The following is a 24,031-nucleotide window of genomic DNA, read 5'->3' as shown; positions in this document are numbered from 1 at the left end:
CGCCGCTCGTCGATATCATTCATACAAACGGCAAGTTATTCTCCAGCATTGGACTTGGATTACCACAGCCAATAGGTACGTACTACGTGCATATGGCAATTCGCGTATGAAGAAATTTCTATTCGGAATTGTTTTTCATTTTTTAGGGGAGTCTATTTTCTTTTCATTCAGTCTTCACAATTAAATTAATTAAATTTAAAAAATGCGAAAAAAAGTGGGCGGGAAGAACTGGGACAATTAATTTGTCAATGTCTCTGGAAAATTTTAAAATCGATATATTTTTTCGACGTATGTATACATGCGTATTTCCATCCACGCAGGTCACATGGATTTCTATCCAAACGGCGGAAAACGTCAGCCAGCTTGTATTAGAATCGAAGCGTCGTCCTTCGACTACCTCGGGATCCCAAAAAGCGGTGAATAATGAATGAAGAAATATTCAACAACGCACGATCTTACGTCTGAATGTTCTCCTGTTACAGCTATTGAACAAGCGATATGCAGTCACGGATTTTCCCACGCGTACTTTACCGAGTCAATTCTGTCAGCAGCTGCGGAAAACTGCAGCTTCTGTGGCCACAGTTGGGATCTCACCTACAGGCACGCTCAACAGATCATCAATGAAACCTCCACTCTGACACACACTTGTGTGGAAATGGGTTTGAAAGCGGAAAATTCCTCTCTCAGAGGAACCTTCTTCGTCATGACATCCAGTAGTACTCCTTTCTGTGGTAAATGCAAAATGCTTGAAGAGAAGAAACTGTTTCGCGTGGGCGAGAGAATTCTATAAAAAAATCTAGCGCTTTTTTCGAGACATTCTATTGAATTTATTTTAGAAATTCCATTTTCCAGATAATCATTATAGAAAAAACCTCATCAGTATTGTAATTGAAAGCGCTTTGTTTCAATTAAATTTTGTGGAGCTTGTGGAGAGGTTTCATGAATCTATTTCGTCTGAGATTAATTGTTGCATTTCTTTTTGTTTCAATTTCAGATGTCAACTCCGGAGATCATGTCGAAATAGCGCGACATTTGCGAGAAGATTTTACGAATGAAATTCGAGATTGAAAAATTTCTTGTATTTTTCACGTAGCAACTAAGAAAGGAACAGTGTAAAAACTTGCAAAATTTCTCTCAATGTGTATAATGTGCATAAAGTATAAGTGAAATTTGATTGTCTCATTCATCTCCACTAGTGGATCATCATTACCTGTTAAAAAAGTAAACTCATCTTAGATAAGAGATATTTGCAGATAACGGATGATTACGCGATCCCTACTTCCTCTCTATAATCGATGATTGGAGGGGTTGATGGTTCGCATAAAATCCCGCCTGCCGCCTGATCCCCATCAGATTAAGCTCCATATCAATCCGAAATGCCCAAATTCCTGATAATTCTCTCAGTTCTCCTCACCCTATCGGTGATAGCAGAGTGCAGGATCGTCAAAGATGACGAAGATCTTCTGCAAGACATTCAGTCCCTTTCGGAGGACTCGACCAAGGGAAAGGAGGACGATGTGAAGTGTTTTGGCATCGGCAGTCTTGTCGCTAAAATCTTGTATTGGCTCTTCAACAACAAACCTGCACCTGCGGTGGACGAACGGGTGAAGTTCCTGGTGCACACCCGAAATTCAAAGGTACCTTATCGATTGTACGCTGAGGACGATCAGTTCGAAATCGCTCTCTCGAGTTTCAAGCCGGAGATGAAAACTGTCTTCATTGTTCATGGATTTCTGGCAGACGGGGCGGAGAGCTGGATACAGGAGATGGCCGAGGCATATCTTGCGTTTGTACGTTTCACAATTGTTTACATTATTTTTCATCTCTTCATTATTTCCAGCATTTTTTATTTTTTCATACTAGTTCATTATCACGTGTGAGAAGATTGTAAAAGTTCAGCAGCTTTTTCGCGCATTTTATTGCCAGAAAAATCGCGCACGAAAAAATTTAATGGACAAACCTAGCGACTTCGCTAGACAATTCTATTGCATTTCTATTCAACTTTCTACTTGTTTTTGGCCGATTCTGTGATATGAACAATAGGAAATATTTTGTAGAATTTCCTCGGCTCAAATTTTCCAAGTTTTTTTTATTCTATTTTTCTATTTTTCATCATAAAATCAAACAAAAAACTTGGAAAATAAAAGTTACTGGAAAAATAAAAATCAGTTGATTTTTTTTATGAAAAAAATTCTGTTAAAATATAATTTCTGGTACAATTCCGAAAACAGATATTTGAATTCATCAATTATTCAATTGTACTGACAATTTTCCATTATTTGTCCACAAGATAACGCTATTGCACTTGACCTCTTTCTTCTCATTAAACAGATGATCAATTTATCGAGAACTCTAACGCCAATATTGATTTAATTCATAATCGAATCTTTCTCCATTCGAAATACTGCAAAGAAGCAAATGAATGGTTTTAGGTCACATTATGCGGTGGCATGATAACAAAAATTATGAGATAACACCTTTCCTCATTGTCGAATTTTTTCTATCTCTTTATTGGCAATATAATTCCCTTGAGTTAGACAGTTAAATTTATCTCTAGTCGTTCCGATAATTTTTGCACGGTCTTATTTCCGATAAATTATATTGTTAAAGGGAATTCTAAAATTTGGGAGTCAAACCCATGTGTCTGGTGAAGCCTTTGAATCATCATTCATTATGATGATTTAAAATTTCACAAGTATAAAAAAAAGTTGTTAGAAAAATCAAGCGCTTGCTCTGAGAAATTCCAGTGAGTTTCTATCAGAATTTTTTTTTAATTCAATGGAAAATTTAACCCCTTCGGTACTGAACTGTTCTTGTCGAAACTATATTCTTGCAATTATCGTGTAATTTCGGGCATTTTTGTGTCCAGCCAGTTCATCTAACCGGCGCTAAGAAGCAATTTGCTTGCGAATTTCTACGGCGAAGTATTTTAAATTGAATTCAATGAATCACTGAATTCAAAAGTGTCCCAACGTTGGTAGCCAACATTGCGTCAAAGTTAAAATTGTCTGCCTTTCCCTGAATATTGGTTTTAAAATAAATTTTTCCAATAACAGATGACGCAATCAATCTCATGATCAAACTCGGTCAAACTCCTGAGGCCAAAATTAGTTATCCTGGCCTAAAAAATTGGAAATTTCGGATTTCACGAATTCAATGCATCCATTCGGAAGCGAAAAGGGTCAATGCCCATGTTTGATTACTCGTTATTCTGTGCAGGAAGATGTAAACGTCATTGCTGTCGATTGGAGTCAATACTCAAATATTCTGAATTACTACAAAGCTGTTGTTAACGCTAAGAACGCTGCCCGCGCAATTGTAAAGTTGGTATAAAGCTTAATAATTCAGTAATAAATTATATTAATCATTATATCATATACTGTTTTCTAAATATTTCAGTAGTGAAGTGATCAAACGGTTTAAGTCAATTTGATTATGAGCTCAGTTTTCGATAAATATCTTGGCATCTAAGGGAGATAGCGAAATTTTCTTGGAAAGCATTTTTGTACACTGAGAGAAAAACAAACACGTCGTCAAACAAGTCTTGTTTAGGCCAACAAAATCGCTAGTTGAAAATTGCTAAAAAATAATTTATTTGGTTCGAATTTGAAAGTCTCAAATATGAGTAATTGCTCTGCTTTCGACAGCAACGAAATATTTGGCTTAAGAGGCGGATATTTCACACCAGACGGTGCCTTCTCAGAATGAAAATATCTCATGTAGAGGAAAATTTATCAACAAATATTTTGTCCCTAAGTTACAAGATTGCTATCATATCATTATTATTGTTTCATTTAAGGGTTCATTTCTTGTCTGTGATTATTAGACAGCCGAAACGAAAAACTACTATCCCTTGTTTCGCATAAAACAAAGATTTTTCGGGAGCGAAATACGTATGGGAGTATCGAATAACGAAGGAGTAGTGCTAGAAGTAACATTTCTTCCGTGTACAGAGAATGCAATTTTTTTTGAACTACTAAATCTATTTTTGCGACAAAAATTTTTCATTCCGGCACACTCGCTGCATGTTTGGCACAAAAAAATCCTTTTTTGATAATTTTCAAAAAACTATTCTCTCGGCACAAGTAAGACTTGTTGGAGAACTTTGTCGTATTTCTCTCAGTGCAGAGAAAAATAAGAGCTATAAAAAGAGTCGTCACTAAAATTTCTCTATCTCTCTTAGATTCCAACATATTCTTAAAAAAGTCAACTAGGAGCTAAGTCGACTTGAACCGTTTGACCGCTTCACTACTGATTTATATTCAGACTAACTGCATCTCAAGTCAAACTGTTTCCTCAATCTATTCTCTCCTCTTTCCCAAGATTTCTGCAGCTAGCTGTCGCTTCCTACCCCGAAACCAAAAATTGGGGGGAAATTCACTTGATAGGGCACAGTTTAGGGGCCCATGTGAGTGGAATGGCAGCTGAGGCCTTCAAAGAAATCGTCAGCAGGTGGAAAATCGTAAGGATAACAGGATTGGACCCAGCGCAACCTTGCTTCGCTGCCAGTGGCTTATCGTTGAGGAAGACAGATGCACCGTTCGTTGATATCATCCACACGAATGGGAAATTACTAGCAGGCATGGGACTTGGGCTCAGGGATCCAATAGGTACAGCTCATGCGGGATTAAAATTGTCCCATTTTTTTCTTCCTTTAGAAAATTTTCATGCCTGTGGCTTAACACCTAACCAGATTTTTGAGAATGACCTACCACGAAACGTATGAGGCATCATTAAAGAAATGAAAATCATAATGCAAAACATCAGGCAAAATGTCTCAAACACAAACGTTGATTGATTGGTTTTTCCGATTTGTCTATTGATTAGGTCATGTGGATTTCTACGCAAACGGTGGACAGCGACAGCCGGGCTGTTGGAGGGAAGGATCGAAGTGGGATAGACCCCGTGCAGGTACTACACTGACATAAAAAAAAACAGATTTCCAAGATCAAGTCCATTCTTGTCATAAATTGGCGCATTCTAAAATGAGAATAACTACTTTTGAAGATTGCACGCACGACAAAATTTAATAGAAAAACCTATCGAATTCGTTAGAAAATTCTATTGATTTTCTATTAAACTTTCTATTAGTTATTGGCTGATTCTATTGACATGTTCAATAGAAAACATTCAATAGAAAAAGTCAACAGAATTCGATTTTTCTATACAACTTATTCTTTTCATATATTTTCTATAGAATTTGCTCGACTCAAATTTTCCAAGTTTTTTTCATTCTATTTTCCTTTTCTTCTCATCAAGAAAATCAAACGAAAAAACTTGGAAAATTTAAGCCGAGGAAATTCTATAGAAAATATCTCAATAGAATTTTCTAACGAATTCGATAGGTTTTTCTATTAAATTTTTTCGTCCGTGTGATCAAGAGAAATTGAATATTGTCGACAAAAAATTTCTACAGAAGAAAAATTTCGCTTGACTGAATAAATCTTCACTCTAGAAATCATGGAAGCAGTCTGCAGTCACCAGCGCTCTTACGATTACTTCACAGAGTCTCTGCGTCTCGCAGCTGAAAAAATGAATAATAAATTCTGGGGCCACGAGTGGGATCAATCACCGCTGAATGCATCAAAACTTGTTGGAAAGGACTGCAGCAGTGATGACTGCGTAGAAATGGGAATCAATGCTGACAAATATGAACGAAGGGGTACATTCTTCGTCTCTACTGGGAATAATAACCCCTACTGTGGTGAGTCCCTTCGATTATCCCCAAAATATCATTCCATATGGAGCAAATGATTCCATGACTTTTCTCTCCTCCAGTTGTCACTGAATCGGATCGACTCGACATTCTGGATCAATTGAGCATCGATGGAAAAGAAACACTCGAAACATCGTGAAAATAATCTCACACTGTCATGGATATAATGTACATTGTATTTTATTTTTACGTTACGAAATATAAAAAGTATAGTTTATGTGTTTTGTTATCCCTCATTTTTTATTTCTCAAAATGACTCATCCACTTCCTAGGAAGACGATGAATGATATTCGATGCAGCGCGGAGCGTTATATAAATCTAGCCAGTTTTTCAAAAGAACTATTTCTTTTGGAAAAAGTGTAACTGCCATGGGCAAGTGTTTTCTAATTGTATTGTTATCGGTCTTGCTCCTCGGCATTGTTAATGCCAAGGAAATATTCGATTTTAAATCTGACTTTGACTTCGGGGTGCAAAATATATCTTCTCTCCGTGAGCATATGCGGTTTCGTAGGTACAAGGGAGAAGACGTCGACTGTCCGAATAGCAGTATTATGACCTTTCTAGCGAAAATTCTGCAGGAACCCATAGATGTTTGGCGGTCATTCACACTGGGAGGGCTCCTATACGATTATTATCTCGCAAGCGATCGGGGTAAGTCCGTCGGAATCCAACGAATCAATATCCTGAGTTGCAAAAAACTCCCCTGATATCGCAAGAAGTTCACCGTTTGCTTTTTTCCACGCAGGTGCCATAAGTTTGACTTTACTCGTACGCTCTAGAGGAACGATAACGAAGGCCCTAATTGCGGAAGATGAAAAACTTGACACTCAGTTAATGAAAACGTCAGGCTTCAGTCCGGAGAAGAAAACGGTCTTTATCACACATGGATACCTTGGGACTGGCGACACTGATTGGTTGCAACGTATGGCGAATGCCTATTTGAAATATGTGAGGATTCCATTGTAATTGCATGCATGGAAAAATTTGTAAGAACTTTCCAGTGCAGCGGCTTCGATATAACATTGAATATTTCTCTTACTTCTTGCCGATTTCTACAGGGAGAGAAATGTTCAGTAAAAATTACGGAACTCACAGTTCGCTCACCGATTACGGAATCGAAATTTAAGTGGCGGTATCGTAATTTTTCACAGGAGATTCAAGCAAAAATTACGGAACGCTCTGGAAAAATTCCGTAATTTTAAGTAAAAATTACGCGACAGTTCCGGAAAATTTCCTAAAACCACATTTCGCTCCGGAATTACGGAACAGATACGTAATTTTTATTGAATATTTCTCTTCGTGTATTTTGTAAATTTCATGGTGACAGAAAGTACTAGATAGGGAGACCAGTACAGTTTCATTTTGCGGGGAAACTCAGTCTATTGAAATTTTTCCTCTGTAGAAATCCCTTATCGTAAATATTCAAATCCCTGTGATCAATCTCCAAAAATAATTATTTTTATTAAGAGTCTGTAAGATCAATTATATAAGAAAAAATATTTCCGTTCAAATAAGTCATTCATAATCGTGATCGTCGATTGTTACATTCTTGTCACAAGAATGGTCCACTTTGCCTCAATTTTTATAAAAGAAGGTTTGTGGTAAGAATTTTTTGCCCCTGGAAAATCGTCTTTTCTCTCTGTGCAAATGATTGTCATTGATTTCTGCGATTTTTGTTCAGGAGGATGTTAACGTCATTGTTGTGTCTTGGGGTATACTTGCATTTGGTCCCGGTTATGTACAAGCTGCTAAGAATACTCTAATAGTAGCGAATCAAACTGCCGAGTAAGTTTTATTTTTAATAAATACGTCAATATTGTAGCAAACGAATAGAATAAAGTCGTCCTACATGTTCCGCCTACTTTGGAAAAGATCAGTTTTCATAAAATCTTTTCTTTGTCGGAAAAAATATTCGCGCAAACAAAGTTCAAGAAGAATGTAAGAAGAACACAATGGAGAAAAAATTCACATTCATTTTGATGTTCATCACTCCTAGGTTTGCAAAGGAAATCGTTAAAACTTTTCCGGACAATATCAAATGGGGAAGTGTTCACCTGATTGGGTTTAGCTTGGGTGCTCACGTTGTTGGAATGATAGGAGATCACTTTAAGAATAACACCAATGATCCGTTAACCCGATGGCATGTTGAGAGAATCACAGGACTAGATCCGGCCCATCCTTGCTTCACTGATACCAAGTATACATTGGATAAAAATGACGCACCATTTGTTGATATTATTCATACAAATGGAAATCGAGAATTCGGAGCGACTTTTGGCATGTTAAAGGCCGTTGGTATGAGTTTCTTTTCGATAACATCTGAATTATCTCGAAAGCCGGAGGCCCTGGTAGGACATCAGGAATGGACGAAGTCTGGCCGAGGGTGGCCCAATGTTTGCCAGCCCTGGGCCATTCCTTATCTCCTACCAGGGGACCTGTTTACACCATAGACTTGACCTGGACTAGAGCTAAAGTAACTCATTGGTCGAAAAACAAGAAGAGCAGCGTTAAAGACCTCTGCGTAGAAAAAAATATTATCGAACTTTACCTGAGTTAATGTCTCCCTCTCACACTCATAAGTGATTCTATCACTTCTCATTAATCTAATTGCACGTCATAGAGGCGCGCGGGAGCACGCCGTCATCCTACCGTCCGTGGTTCCAGTGTAGAACAGCGACCCAAAATATTTGAATATTCCTGCCATCAGAGGGATAGCACAACCTTTAAACCTCACTTTAAAAATGAATTTTTGTCATAGGTCACGTTGATTTCTATCTCAATGGAGGAGAAATTCAGCCTGGTTGCGCCTCGTACCAAATAGTGGAATTTTTTCTGGGTTAGTATCTCATTGGCAGTGAAGTATTAAAATAGAATAAGCCAATCAAACTTTAAACCAGAAGATCGCATCTGTAGTTCTGACTTTCCGATACCAACGGAATTCCTACAGAAATTTTACTATCGGATTAAAACTTATTATCACTATTATGGATCCATGTTCAGAGGTCACAACTACATTCACGATGAGCCAAATTCAACACGCCCGAGTAGCTATGTGCAGCCACTCAAACGCTCCCGAGTACTTCATCGAGTCCCTGGAAGTCGCCGCTAGCCGCCAAGGGTCATTCTTAACTGGAATAAAATGGGATTACGATCTGTGCCAAGCAATGTATTATACTTACACCAGAAAGTGTGACGGTATTTGCCAGCAACTGGGCATCAATGCCAAAATTGAACCCCAAGGAAAATATTTTGTTCCTACAGCAAGATATGCACCTTATTACGGTTAATATCGATATTCATTTCACTTGCAAAAGTCATGTCATGAATTTGGAGAAAATTCAGATTATTTTTATTTTACAGAGATTCAAGACGATGATCTTGAAGAAATCTCCAGAGAACTCGAGCGCCTTGATGAAGAGGGAAAACCTAACAATATATGAGCGCAACATTGATATCGAAATAGAAACATCGGCGCATGTGGGAAAAAATGCAATGCAATATTGCAGTCATTTGCATGCGAAAGGATGTACCCCAAAAAATCCCCGAATTTTCTAGACATTTCCACGATTTTTTCGAGAAGGATAAAATGTTGGGAACAAAAATCTGCACTATCGCGAGGAAATAAAAATAACGGGATGTCATAGCCTTGAAAATTTCAATAAAGAATATCTGATGCGAACGTTTTTTTTTATTTTTTCCTTTTAGAATTTCAAACGACTTCGCAGGCAGGAATCGTCGAGCAACCGTTTCAGAATCGGAATCAGCCAAAAACTAATAGAAAATTTAATAGAAATCCAATAGAATTTTCTAGCGAATTCGCTGGTCTTTCTATTAAATTTTTTTCTACGGTCCATTATTTTCAACATTTTATTCTGCCATGTATCCTATCTTATTTAGATTCCAACGTTTTTCAAGAAAGTCACCTTGAAGGGGACGCATTTGTTTTATCACTTCGCTATTGAATTTCCGCGTGTAATATCAGTACAAAATGAAAATCTTTTTATGTAGAATGTAAAAATCACATTATTCCTCCGAAATTCAGATAAATAATATCTGATGCAAAGTGCTTGTTGTTTATTTTTCGAAATTGAGCCACGTTGTCGCCGATTTATTATCCCCCGTGCATAAGTCGTACAAAAGTTGGACGACGTGGCACACTGAGATAGGATTCTGAACAGAATTAAAGAAAAATAAAAATCGACATGAGTTTCAAGGAGTTCTTCCAGAGGAAGGAGTTGAGTCATCGACTAAACATTCTGGATCAATTGAGCATCGATGGGAAAAAAACACTCGAAACATCGTGACAATAATCTCACACTGCCATTCATATAATGTACATCGTATTTTATTTTTACGTTATATTTCATAACGAAAGATTTAAAACAGAAAGTTTCCACGAAAACACGATAATTTTCGCAGTAGTAATTGTTCTCGTGAATTCTTCTCGAGATATTTCTGATGAGCACAGTAATTTACCTTTTGCGAGATATTAAATTTCCTTCTATCAACTTGGTGAATTTTCCTCAACTAAATCTGATTCCACTCGATCAAATATCCTCACGTGGAACATATAGTTTTCCGTTACAAGTATTTTTATTAATAATGAATTGATATAATAAATTAAATTCCTGAAAATAATAGCAAATGTTGAATACCACTGAAACGTACTCAATAATACAAAAATAAAGGCGACTAATTGAAATATACAAATGTATTTGCGACCATTATTTATGACACTACACATATAACAAAATTTCGACCATATGTACAACTCACAACTTCATTCAATGAACATCATTCTTATATACAGCATGCAACATTTGGTAAAAGTTTCTCATGAATAATAATATTTTAATACAGTTCTCGTTAACTTCTTTGAAATTCGAGCGACTGCCAATTCCCAAGGACTTGGCAATGAAGCCGTTCAGACTCTCTTCTACCTGACCTCATGAATCCCTGAAACTCCCTCTTCAGACTAATCAAAACCCCTCTGTTCTAATAAGTACGAACACAATAAAAAATGTCGTGCAAAGGATTCAGTGGTGAAGGGCCACACGAGTTGATTCACTCATATCCAACTTCTCCTTAAACAGGGATGGCTGAGACATTCCTAGAGGAAGTGTTCTCGAAGCTCTCATTTTTCTCAATAGAAAAAGGTCTTCGCAGACATTCACATCTTCTGAGATAATTCCACAAATATAAATGCGTTTCTGATGAATATCTCCAAGAAAAGTTTCTGTGAACACTCATCCAACTGCTGCAAAGATAGTTCCCTTCATTCAGAAGTCGAGTCAATAAACTGAAAATGAACGTCTTCAATTCGTTTTGCAATAAAAAATATTGAGCGGAACTATTTTTCCTGCTTTCTGCAAGGAAATCCTCATGAAGATTCCTTCCCCCCCAAGTTCTCAACGCAGGACTTGCACATAAGTAGCCGGAAAGATGCCTGTTCTCCCCCCGCACTCCCCAATCCACCACCCATCCGCCTGTTTCTGGTGAATAGTGATGACATCCCCCGGACTGAGACTCAACTCGTCATTCAAATTAGCCGAGTACTGGTACAACGCCCTGCACTGCTCTCCCCCAATCTTCTCCGGTAAATCCCCCACGTCCTCCTGATTATTGTTATCCTCCGACTGGCTGCTGAACTCATCGAAATCACTGAAATCCTCTTCATCAGGAGGATTCTCGGAGTTGCCATCGCCGGCGGTCCTGTCCACCCAGTCATTCCTCTCGACGTCGTTCTCCTTGGTCAGATGGATCTCGATGTCGTCCTCCACCTCAGCTGACTCGAAAGACTCGTTCTTCGCCCAGGTGGGGACCTTCAGCACGCTCTGCTGTAGCCCCTGTTTGTCCCTGGACACGAGGATATGCTCGGCAAGAGGATGCTTCGGCCTCTTTCCCCCCTCGATCTCCGCCAGGGCACCGCCGACCTTGTACCTAGCTGCCTCCAAATACGTCAGCATGGACCTCATGTGAATGAGCTTGTCCGTGACATTCTGAGTGCTTTCGTCAGCAGCGAACGCTGGAGTTTGAATGAAAGCCCTGTGCAGTGTCTCCAGGCCTTCCCTCCCTCGTCTCTCCCTGTCGAGATCCTGTCTGATCAGGTGGAGAACTCTGACCAATGCCTGTTTCCGCCTCTCCCTGTTCATCGCCAGGGTGACGTGCTCTGCGTAAAAGTCAGGCAGCAGTTGGTCGACATTAGACGCCTCGTTGTTGTCCAATCTTCTGATCAAGTTTTTCAGAATGTCGACGTCCAGGGAGACATTGCAGTTCCTCACAGGTGTTGATAGGCGATCTGCACTCTGCTGAAGTCTTGGGGCGAGCGCCTGGAGGTGCGACAGGTAGACGTTAGCCAGGTCCTTCAGGGCACTCAGTCTCTCCTCCTCGAGCAGCTCCATCTGCTTCGCTCCCTTTCGCACTGTCGACTCGTACTCAAGTCTTGCACGCTCTGCTCTCACACTCACTGTGTAGAATTCAGTGTCCGCTCTTCTTGAACCGTCCTCGGCCTTTCGGCGTCGATTCTCCAGCTTGTTGACTTCCTTCTCAGTCATGTGGTGGGTCGAGGTCTTGTTGTTGTTCTGCTGGGATTGAGTGATTGATTGAATTCGGGCTAGATCTTGCAGGCGCTCGTTCTCACGGGCACATGCAAAACTCTGTTTTTTACTCTTCGCTGCGACGTTGCGCCATTCTTGCAGGGATTTCGATGCCTTGTCGACGGAACTCTCGATCACCTTTCGGGAACGACCTTGAGCCTCTGCGACACCAACCTGGGGGGATAAAGGGGAGATTACATGTGGATCTGGGGATTGTGCCCGTTTTGGTAGAACTAAAACTTATTATTTTTCTCCAGTTTGGATGGTGTTCATATAAATGGCTAAAAAGTTTTTGTTTGAGCAAAACTATTATGAGATTATGTTGACGGGGGATTCCCCGATTCCTTTGGCGCAACAATTTGAAAGATGATTCCCATAGTATTTATTTTGTCTCCGGCAATTGAAAGTTGTTTATCGGATTAAACAATTGGGCATAAGGTATTGCATACGTAGTTTTTTTATTTTAAAAAATGAAAAAAAAACTCATATAAGAAGTTGAATTTGAATTGCTTACAACTACTTATTGATTTTTCGTTAATAATCGAAATAGAAAAAGACGTGTTTAATATTTTTGCCAAATTTTCATATCCAGCATTTTAAAAAATTATACGAAAAGCCTATTCACAACGGTTAATAACCTGATCAACTAAAAAAAAAAGAAGTTATCATCGAAAGTTCCCATGACTGTAACGATCTTAGTAGAAATTCAGCCACAATTCCGCAGTGATCGCTCGCGTGTGACACTCGAAATTATTCATAACTCAGTAGTTATGTGAAACGATTTATTTACCCTGAGGGGCTTTGCCAACTGCTCGCTGAGGGCTATGCCCCACAGTCTGTGCGCCTCCGCTGCTGCTTCCATCTCCTCACCCACATTTCGCCACGCCTCGTTCACACCACCCGAGCTGTTTCCACCTGGGGGCATTGAAGATAACATTACCCAATGGTTGTTATTTAATTGTTTTGGACGAACGGTTGATTCGAATAAATTATTCCCATTCTCGCACTTACACCGGTGCTTTCTATGGTAATTTGGGGAATTTTGTATCCGATTTTTTCTGGGGTAATCGGATTACAATTCATGTGGGAAGATGTCATGTCAAGATGATAGTGTCTACAGTTATAAAACTGCAAAATCACTGTAACGGAGTGACAGGGCATGAGTCGACTCCACTTGGTGAACAATTTTTTTTAACGAAATGCTAATGAAAATGATCGACAAGAAAAAATTGGTTCTCATGAAATTTATGTTATAAAAAAATTCAGTACCTTGATCTTTCGCGCATGCCTTCGTTAATTTGCTGCTCAATTTGCTGAGTCCCTTCGCGTAGTTAGCTTCCAGCTCGGCTCTTCACAAAAAAAAAACAAGTGGGAAATTGCTTTCGTCACAATGTAGACAATATATTTTTGGCGACAAATTAGCCATTTGCTTCCGAGTGGAATTTTTATGACGGTGTATTTTAAATTAAATTCAATGATCTATTGAATGCAACATTCTCCCAACGTTGCCCCAACGTTGGCAGCCGATATTGTCGCAATGTTAAAATTGTTTACCTTTCCCTGAATATGATATAATCAATCTCATGATTGAACTTGGTCCAGATGACATTGAGAGGAATATTTTAAATCACAATTGAATTAATTTAAGCAATTATTGCACGTCCTCCAAAAATAGTATATTTAAATTCCTGCGGCCAAAATTAGTTATCCTGACACAAAAAAATGGCAATTTCGTATTTGACGAATACAATGCTTCCACTCGGAAGCAAAAACACCAATAAATTTGCAAATTAGTCCGAGCGACATTTGAAAGTTTCCCTCAGTCCTAATTAATCGAAGATGAGATAGTACCTCTCGTGGAGAACCGCCGCGAGCTCCTTGCAGAAGTCACCGCCCTGTTTGACGTACCTCCGGACATCCTCGAAGCCACCGGGACCAGTCTGCAATAAAAAACGATGAGTCAAAATGTAATTCCGAATGAATTCATCCAGAGCCAATGATTAATGGCTAATTCAGGCGTAAACTCGTCACCCGGGGGCTACACGCCACATGTACCCCGTGAACATCATCTCTGGAGAAATGCACTGGCACGCTTGTTCCGTATGAGCAGAACTGGCAGACGAGTGTAGCGGTAAATACGCTCTGTGGGGCACGTAATCCACCGTTTCTAATGTCTTTTACCTCAGGATGGGGAATTATTGTAATTTGTCGTGCACTCGCGGTTGCCGGAGTGCAGGGCCAGTGGAAATTAAACCTTTCTGCAGTTTATTGCGGGGATAGGAAGCTTAATTCAGGTTCATTGATGATAAAAGGGAAATTTTATAATTCGGAGAATTCCACTTACTGTTGGTCATCAAGAAATTTGAATATTATTGTATGAGGGGGCTCCGCTCCCTCGCTTGCTTCGCTCGCCATTCCGGGTGGGGGGCTCGGCCCCCCGTGTCTGTTCGAGTACTTATGTTTTATTCCACCACTAATTTCCGATGAATTCGCTCTTCAATTTCATGAGTTGATTTCGCCATAAAATTCATGTAAAAAAATCAATGGCTTCATCTTTACTCTACGTCCTGTTGCATATTAAGATACTTGAATATTATTTTACGGGGGGCTTTGCCCATTGCTTGCTTCGCTAGCCAATCCGGAGGGGCTCGGCCCCCCGCATTCAACTGATCGATCTGTTGAATAATATTACATTTTTCGGCTAAAAATTCACGATTGAATTTCACAATTCACTAAATCGGAATTATCTCAGTAACGAATGATTCCAGGAGAAAAAGTGATAATACATTTTTTGTTGGAAATTTTCTCAGCTACAAAAAAGGTTTTATGATTTTTTCACGTAAACCAACTCATTAACGAGATAATTAAGAGAATGCGGTCCAGCAGAAATGCCAGATTCAAAAATCACGTTTTTCAATCCGACAATTGAGTTTTTTCGCCAATCAATCAATTAAGACTCATCCCATTGTTTAAATGCCTCTCCCCTAAGCGAAAGCCCTTTCGAAGAGAAACCGCACTAGTCACTTATCTCATCACCGATGCATCAGCGAGAGTTCATTGTGTTCCCGAGCCGTTCCATCCCAACGATTTCCGTTTTGTCCTTCAACCTCATCATCCCCTTTCATTGGCAAATCAGCACGCCAATTTCACTCGACTCTCGCACATTCCGCATATTACGTCACACCACATACATCGGTGAAGACAACAGATAAAAACAGTAATGAAACAAAAATTGGTTGAGAGACGTCGAATCTAAGTCTTCCATAACAGAAACCCGTGCTTCCGGCTGCCTTTCACCTTGGCCATTGGAGTGTGGCCGATGAAATAATATCAGAACTCTGTATGCATTAGAAATTCGAGGGGATAGACTCACCAGGTGTTCAGCAGACAATTCAAGCATGGTATCAATTATTTAAGGGAGGTAAGAGAATTTTTTCCGAGGAATGAGGCACTTGAGCAATTAAATAAGTCTTCATTCGAAATTTTTCTGTTCATTTCAACAATATTTTTGTTGGAAATTGATAAACTCAACTCTTATATTCATTTCTTGAAAATGTTTGAATTGGCTAGTCTGTACATGATTGAGTGACACCATGACTTCGAAATGAAGTTGATTTCACGTGATTACGGCATTGATTCCAGTGATTTAGGGAAGATAAAATTACAAGGACTTCAAGGATTACGCAACGTGAATTTATTACTGCAGTTGACTTGGAATCATCTCATTAATTCGAAATCAATGATTTTTTTATGTATTTAATAAATATGAGAGGTGGGGCTAAATGGGTCTCTGTAATTTCATAAATCTGCTGTTCACCAAAGAATACTGTTTACATTCACTTGGTTGTGGTTGATACTTGTACACTTTTCAAAAAATTTAGGTGAATTTTCCGGGAAAAGACCTTGAATTCGATTTAAGGAGAAAAAATCAATGGAATTTCGAGTTTCTCTGAAAATTCAAGTAAAGTTCCAATTTCTTAGTGGCAAGACGACGTAAATTCCACAATTTGAGTGAATTTTCAAATGAAAATGAATTGTCAGTTCTGCATTCCCTTGAATTTTCAGGGAGTTCCCTGAAAATTCAGGCGAATCTGGAATTCAAGGAGAAGTTTCTCTGAATTTTCCGGGAAAATTAACAGCCGATACATTGGGACAGATGATTCCCATCGGTCGTATTGCTTTTGCAATGAGAATGATGATAAATAATTAATTTTTTAAAAATCGAATCTTGCACGAGAAAGGGCACAATGAAAGGGCATCAACGCTAGTAACGAAAACAAATCATCGAATCACAAAAAACCGATCTCCATATTTGATTTGAAAGTAGTCCAAGTGTCTAGTTCCACTCGCAACCGTTATGACTCCCTATTTTCCTCATTAGAAATACAAAAAAATGTCGCCTGTATCGCACGCGCCGCAAATAATTATTCAACTGGTCGCTAATCAGGAGTGGGAGACGCGGAGAAAAAATGTCTCTGACGTATCCAGCAGAGCGTGAAGCCGATACCGGAGACTTCATGAGCCAGCGCACGCTGCGGGAGCTCTACATACTGATAACATAATTTTTATCAAGCGCGAGTGGAACAGGTTCTTCAACGAGTTGTTGAAAAAAATCATCAAATTGGAGACGACGAAATGTAAAATGAAATCGATAGTAAACGGATCGCTCCGGTGAAAAAAAAAAGTGAAATGTGAATTATTTTTCAGGCCATTTTGATGACTTTCACGGCCTCAGCGATTCCCCCCATGACACTCATCGTGACAAATTACCTGGAATTGTTCATTCAGACATTATTTTTATTCTTTCTTTCTACTTTCTGCGTTTGGAGTCATGCCAAGGGGTCGGGTATGATGTCGGATTTTCCAATTGCATGGAGAAAATAACTTTCTTGACTGAATAATAAGTATTGCAGACTAACTCTGCGAATTTTTAACAAGAATCTTTTTTGTTGAAATGTCGTCGTGAAAAAAACACAATTTCTGGTGATTTTCCCGTTATTTCGGGTCAATTATTCCGGGAAAATTGGGAAAATTCACGTGTTTTTTTTTTCATTTCAATATTCATATTAAATTTTAGATTTAATTCTATTGTTAGAAAAAAATTGAAATTGTATGGACAGTTTATAATTAATTTTCAGGAGAATGACATTAAATTGGATTGAGTGGAAAAAGAAATTATAAAATTTGGAAGTGCACCGGAAAATTAATGGAATTCCAAGTTTTAGATGAGCAGAAATGGAAAAATTAAACAGAAGTTTTTATTAATTGAAGATTTAAGAACATATTTTCCTGAATTTGCCTGATTGCGATCAGTTTTCATGGAATAACTGACGAGAAATTTACAGTTTCCATTGATTTCTTCATCAAACTGGGAATTTTTAATGACGAAATTCCTTGAAATTTCAATGAAACTGTCCCTTAATTCCTCTGAATTCTACCTGAAGTTTTGAAATTCATATTCTCCTTTCAACTAAATCCCATCGAATATCTCCAAAAATCCTGAAAACATTTTTCCTTTTTCGACAAATTGACCAATTCACTGATCAATTCAAAGGACAAAATGAATAACTCTTCGTCAAATTTCAACAAAAAATTTTCTATTTTCCAACAACAACATTCTCTATAGCCTTCAATCACACAAGGTCTTGAACGAGGAGAATGTTTTCGAATTGAGGACGATCTTCTCAATTTGGTCATTACTTCTCCTCAGTTCACTCTTGGCTTGGAAATAATGCATTGTGGTTGCAATAATGATCGCGAAATGCCGATTAAACCCGTCAACAACCTCACGCAGAGCCCAAAGCTCATGAAAATGGGTTCCACGTCCCAGAAGACGACTGCAATCAACGATTGCCATACCAGTGCACGAAAGATGAAATAAAAATGAGTATAAACTTTCTCTGATTATCGTATCGAGCCTTACAATTTGATGAGTGCACTCATCTGCTCGTTACTCGTGATTTCACTCCATCGTAAATCATTTTTTTCATGCTTCTCATGCCTCATTGCTGCATGACCTTCGGGATAATGTTGTATCCACTTGTCGATTCAATGGTGAGAGAAAGAAACTGGATCTGAAGGTGTTGCAAGCCGCAGGGAGTGATCACCCTTGAGACCATTTTATAATTTTTTCATTTTTTTGTAATTATTGCGTTCTTTTATGTTTAATAATTGCAGTGGAACTTTTCGGTGGCTTTGATCATTCTCTCAGCAAAAATTTTAATGTTTTTTCTCCAGTGGATTATTTAAAATCAAGGACACGCGTGAGAAAATTTATCTTGGGGAATTTCCACGGAAACAATTATTCAAAGAGAATGCGGAATTCATCTTCATTAATAAACTTATATTTATTTTTCGGTCGCTTTGATCAACTCTTGGTATAAATTTTCAATGTTTTGTTAATACATTTTTCACGAAAAACTGTTTTCTTGCGTAAATAATAATCTGAAGCTCTCTGTGAACGAATTGAATGCTTGAAATTTTTTCATAATTAATTCTTCCACAAAAAAAACAAATGGAAATTCTTAACTAAATGCCTAAACATTATTCTCTCCGAATGTTTTTCCGACCCGTTCCCCTGCTCTCCACATAAATATAAATCATAATCCCGAATAACTACGTCTCAATTACAACAAGAATGAAGAATAAACTTTCAGATTCTCCAGTAAAATATCACCGTTACCATAACAAAATATCCCCAACATGTTTCCAACAACAAATAAAACTTTCTTCCACACTTAATTTCGCACGCGTTCCCGGAATATTTCATTTTCTGCCCGAGCAAACTGCCTCGCACCCAGCTGCATTAACATTTTATTAATCTCGATACTCTGGAACACAATCACTGTATTCCCTCCGGTCAATACTCATTGACGTATCTGTGAAAAGATCTCAATGCAAGTTGCCGAGTTAGCTCCGCTCGTTCATGGGTAACTTCAACCTGTGCATCATAGATACACAAGCAGAAATAAAGACGTATTTTCACCACGCAACTTTCCCACACTTTCCATGGGCCAGGAGTGCACGATTGAGCCTCTCCGCAGCACTCGTGATCCCCTCGGTTAAATTAATAGTCTAGTAAACATTGAACTGACTCATTGTAACCGATTTTTATCCGCCCCATTCTCCACTTGACTTTCAGCCGAGTCGAGTGGGGGTTATTATAATAATCATGAATTTTATGAACACCTGGATACTGTGAAAATTTATTTATTGCATTTTAATTTATTCAGGAGGTAACTTTCAATTCATAATGAAACTGGTTTAACGATTTAATTATCACGTTTTTTTTTGGAAATCCGGTAAATCAGAAAAGATATCAAATTGGAACTTTTACTCGAGTGGTTGCATGAGGGGAGGGGATACTGGGGAGAAATGCTCTGGACAGTTATTCTCACTCGATGGAATAATTGATGTTGGGACTTTTTATGAGATGAGATTAGCGAACTTTGATTGAGGATTAATTTTTAAAGGACATGAGACATTTTCAACGGTTTTTAAAATATTTTAAACAATTTTGTTAATTTATTGAATTTAAGGTATTTTGCAAAAATGAATTGGATTTTATTTGTTATTAAATTATTACTAAAGTTTAAGGAAATTGTGATATTCATCTTGAAATTTGACTCGAGTGATTTGATCGAAATAAATGCAGGAGTAGTGGAGAAAATGGGGGGAAATGGTCTAGACAGTTATTATCACTCGATGGAATAATTGATGTTGGGATTTTTGGAAATGGCGACTTTTTCGACGGTTTTGTTGGATTAAAAAAAATTTGTTACATTTATTGAATAGAAGATGTTTTGCAAGAACAGATTGGATGTTACCTTCATTAAATTAACTAACCTTTGTGAAAAATTGTGATATTTGTCTTAGAATGTAGGGAAGATGGAAAAATTCTCACGAGGTCTTTTTTGAAACCCTCCCTCCCCCAAATTCAAAGACATCCCTTTAAAAAAATTCCTCAAGCCTCCCCCAACCCTTCTCATTCAACCAATAACCCTCAATCAATTATCCAACAGCAACGAACAATTATTCTCACTCCGACCACACGTAACTCCCCCCATCCCCCTAAACTGCAACAATGTACCAGTCGGAAACGCTCAACTAACCAGCGTGACTCCACAACTCGTGTTATTCAATTCCTCCCAAGACTGACGTAACTCCATCAGTCCAATTTAAATTCATGGAAACAGTTTAAAAATACCCACAAAAAAACGCCCACGAGATGAGCCAAAATTACGCAATAGTCCATTCGCTCTGGTCCGCGTGCCTCCGAATTTTTATTTAATTTGTGTATAAATTATCATTTAATTGTTTCCCTCCTACAGAGACTCAGAAAGTGAATGCATACAGCATCCCTCCTTCCGTCATTAATGCCTCAAAAAATCGAAGGTTGACCGAACAATAGCCCGGGAATAATACCGAAACATAAAAAAACCAAAAATCAGAAAGTAACTTTACCTCATCAGTATCGCACTGATGCAGTAGATGAGTAGAAGCCATTAATCCCCTGATTGATCCCAGCATTCTCCTCTTAATAATCCCACCTTTCCCAGCGTTTCTCGTCTCCTTCTCGCCATTCACTTCCCCCTCCCCCCCATCGCACAATTTATCAAGACTAAATGAAACTGGCGTAAGTTTCATCCTCCCCGCAGCAACATTTTCAGCACTAGTTGACGTTGTCTTCTTCCGTAGTCCTCCCCTCACCCCACCCTTCTCCCCAACTTTCTCATCAGCCTGACATTCCAGACGTGTCACCAAGTCGTAAGACTTGACTTCCGTCTCCCTGATCTCCTCCACATTCACCTCCTCCGACACAGACGACAATCCGCTCTCATCAATAACAGTGATTGGTCCCAACTCCCTGGTGCGAGCCTCCACCAAATCATAGGATCCGCGACTCCTTGAAGCCTCCGAATCATGCCTGAGTGCACCAACAGCTTGCATCTTGGCATGTCTCTGCACAACTTCCCCGATCTTGAGCTTCTCCTCTCTCAGCCAACTTCTCATCCTGCCCCAGGCCCTCCCGAGGGTTCGATTCCTGACCTTCCTCCCTCTCTCCCGGTTCCTGTAGTTCTCCTCGGGATCCGAGTACGAGCCCTGAAGCTCAGGCCTCTTAGGATCTTCCTCCAGGGTCAGCGAAACCGAGTTCTTCGGCGTGTCGACCAGCTGTCTAGACTTCGGAATCTCGTACAGCTGTTCAATCTCCGTGTCCTGATCCTTCATGAGTCCCTCAGGACAGGTCATAACCGCACGGTGCGACTTCGGGAAGTCATACAGGTCGATCGTAGATTTGCGATCGGCCTCAGACGCCTTTCCGTTCTCCGGCGTCAGCTCAGCTGAGACACGACTGCTTTTCGGAAAGTCGTAGAGCTGGAGGTCCTTGTCACCACTGTCTCCCTCAGATGAGCCCTCCTTCTCCTCACCCTGTAGGAAGCTGAAGCTTATCACCGGCACTCCATCCTCCACACATGTCATAGCAGTGATCTCCACACTAGAACTGTGTCTTCTCCTACGCTTCACGTCTTGAATCGCTTCATGGTCGGCTGTCGGATCAAGACTGGGGGAGCAGGACAGTGGGCTACTGTTGAGTTTCCTCAGAAGGCCTCTTTCACCGCTCAAGGACGCGTTATTTTGGTACAACGCTTCAGATTCTATCGCCTCACACGAGTCGGCCACGTGCTCTGAGTGACTTGGGCATGTCAGACCAACTAGAAACTTGGATCTAGCTGAATCCATCGACAACTTGGCCTCCGACTCGTTAGTGTCTTCCTGGAAATCAACAGATCCAATCTCCGGATTGTACATTGACTTCTGTTCACCGTTATCGTTAGGACTGATTGCACTCGTGCATCGCGGCGAGCTCCACTTCTGCCTGACCTCGTTCATCCTGAGGGCTCTATTATTTGAGGTTTTGGGACGGCTGCAGTCACGATTCTTTGTCTTATGGAGTTTAGTATCATTGGAATCAATGAGGCGTTTATAGTTGGAATTTTATTCTTGCTTTCTTGCAGAGTTTCCGGCTTGTGGAGATCAATATTTTAGTCATTGGAATTGAAGAGACGCTCAGAGGCAATTGGACTTTGATCTATAGCTGGAATTTGATGCTAGTTTCCTTGCAGAGTTTCCGCGGCCAAATTTTGACGGTTTGAGATAGCTGCAGTCACTTTTGGCTTGTGAAGTTTAATGTTTTAGTCATTGGAATTGAAGGGACGTTTGGAGGCTTGGCCTTTGGTTTTGATGCGTTTTGGCGGGCTTCCTCAGAAATTCAATGCTTTAGGATTATTAGGAGTCTTAATACTATTTTGGTCACTAGTTGTCGCCTTGTACGGTTAAGAGTCTATTCGTTGGACGCAAAGACATGTTTAGAAGCAGTTGGACTTTGATTTTGATATTTTTGGAGACGATTAGGGCAGCTTTATCACGACTTGTTAGTTTGCACAGTTTGATATTTCCTTAATTAATATCTGGGAGATGTTTAAAGACCGTTGAACTTTGATTTCGGCTGCTTTTTTAGGTTTTTCTAAGCCAAAATTTGGGGTTTTCGGATCATCAGGAGTTCAGATACAGCTTCAATTGTAACTTGTTGCCGTGCACAGTTTAATATTCATATTGTAATCAAAGACGATTTTAATTTTCGAATGGATTTTGATGCTTTTTGATGACTTTTCTCAGCCAAAATTTAAAGCTTTAGGCTTATTAGAAGCTTTAGGAGTATTTTAGTCAGTACGTGCTGCCTTGCACAGTTTAATATTCAATGTATTTCAACCAAAGACACGTTTATTCAGAGTTACACTTCAATTCTGACTGTTTTTGCAGGTTTTCCACAACTAACACCTGGGATTTTTAAATGATTAAAAGTTCGAATACAGCTTCAATCACAACTTGTTATCTTTCACACTTTAATATTTCATTTATTGAAACCAAGGACACACTTATAGTCACTTAGACTTTGATTCTGATTGTTTTTGCAGGGTTTCCTTAGCTGTTAGACCCGATATTCTAATTATGATTGGCACTTGGAGGATTACGTGAGCTGCTTCACTAACATTTGTTCTGATGGGAAATAGATTGAATTGAATTCCGTTTTGTGAACTCCCATAGAACCGCAATAATCATGTCTACTGTACGATCTTGAACCCACGTAGCTCTAATTATAACTGCACCTGGTACTTTGTGACTCGCGGTTTATTCAAGTTCCATGGAATGTAGGTTCAATGTACCAATCCAACTTGCGGTTCACTACTATTCCCGTATATTTCCCGTCCAGGGGAGGAATTGCAATCGTTTCAGCACACGCAAATTCACTTTTCACTTTGAGTTTTTATGAAATTATAGTTCACTTGTTTTGCGCATTTCAACTTTCATTTTGGCGACTTGATCACGACTTTTTACGGGAATGGGTATACGTAATTATCACGTGAGACTAAATCGTGTTGACAGTGATAAATGTTGACGCCACATCTCCGTTCAATTCCCCCCCTCTGCTGATGATTTCGGTGAGGTGTATCTCAACAGGGATTTGTGTACACCGGAGATAAGGAATCATCGACAAATCGAATAGTATTCTAGTCTGTACGAAAATGGTTCGAGTCATTCTGGGAAAATTCCTGACGTCACGGGAATACTAATCAAATGTACGCGGCCTTGAGAGCGTGTTTCAAGTTTTATCTTTATTATTGGTGGTTCTGTCACGTATTAAGACTGTTAATCACTT

General features: G+C 39.3%; 3 protein-coding genes across 3 annotated transcripts; 2 read left to right on the top strand and 1 right to left on the bottom strand.

Annotated features, from left to right (window-relative positions):
* Positions 1-1,068: 1,068 nt before the first annotated feature.
* LOC107041022 (phospholipase A1) lies at positions 1,069-5,933 on the top strand. The gene is made up of 6 exons (XM_015261374.2): positions 1,069-1,790; positions 3,220-3,323; positions 4,324-4,610; positions 4,828-4,911; positions 5,456-5,704; positions 5,779-5,933. Exons 1-6 carry the CDS (start codon positions 1,377-1,379, stop codon positions 5,853-5,855), a joined length of 1,215 nt encoding a protein of 404 aa, XP_015116860.1. The 5' UTR covers positions 1,069-1,376; the 3' UTR covers positions 5,856-5,933.
* Positions 5,934-6,025: 92 nt separating this feature from the next.
* LOC107041020 (phospholipase A1) lies at positions 6,026-10,018 on the top strand. Its single transcript, XM_015261372.2, has 7 exons — positions 6,026-6,367; positions 6,462-6,664; positions 7,398-7,501; positions 7,713-8,011; positions 8,475-8,552; positions 8,717-8,998; positions 9,077-10,018. Exons 1-7 carry the CDS (start codon positions 6,085-6,087, stop codon positions 9,154-9,156), a joined length of 1,329 nt encoding a protein of 442 aa, XP_015116858.1. The 5' UTR covers positions 6,026-6,084; the 3' UTR covers positions 9,157-10,018.
* A 27-nt stretch (positions 10,019-10,045) lies between these two features.
* LOC107041016 lies at positions 10,046-22,972 on the bottom strand. The gene is made up of 5 exons (XM_015261368.2): positions 20,776-22,972; positions 14,164-14,252; positions 13,582-13,661; positions 13,103-13,227; positions 10,046-12,486 (listed from the first exon to the last, which is right to left on the bottom strand). The coding sequence occupies exons 1-5, from the start codon at positions 22,201-22,203 to the stop codon at positions 11,125-11,127; spliced, it is 3,084 nt and encodes a 1,027-aa protein (XP_015116854.1). The 5' UTR covers positions 22,204-22,972; the 3' UTR covers positions 10,046-11,124.
* Positions 22,973-24,031: the final 1,059 nt, after the last annotated feature.

This window comes from Diachasma alloeum, unplaced genomic scaffold, assembly GCF_001412515.2.
Source record: "Diachasma alloeum isolate Michigan unplaced genomic scaffold, Dall2.0 Dall_scaffold_00354, whole genome shotgun sequence".
Lineage (NCBI taxonomy): Eukaryota > Metazoa > Arthropoda > Insecta > Hymenoptera > Braconidae > Diachasma > Diachasma alloeum.
The sequence above is the reverse complement of the archived record's forward strand: the minus strand, read 5'-3'. Positions and strand labels throughout refer to the sequence as shown.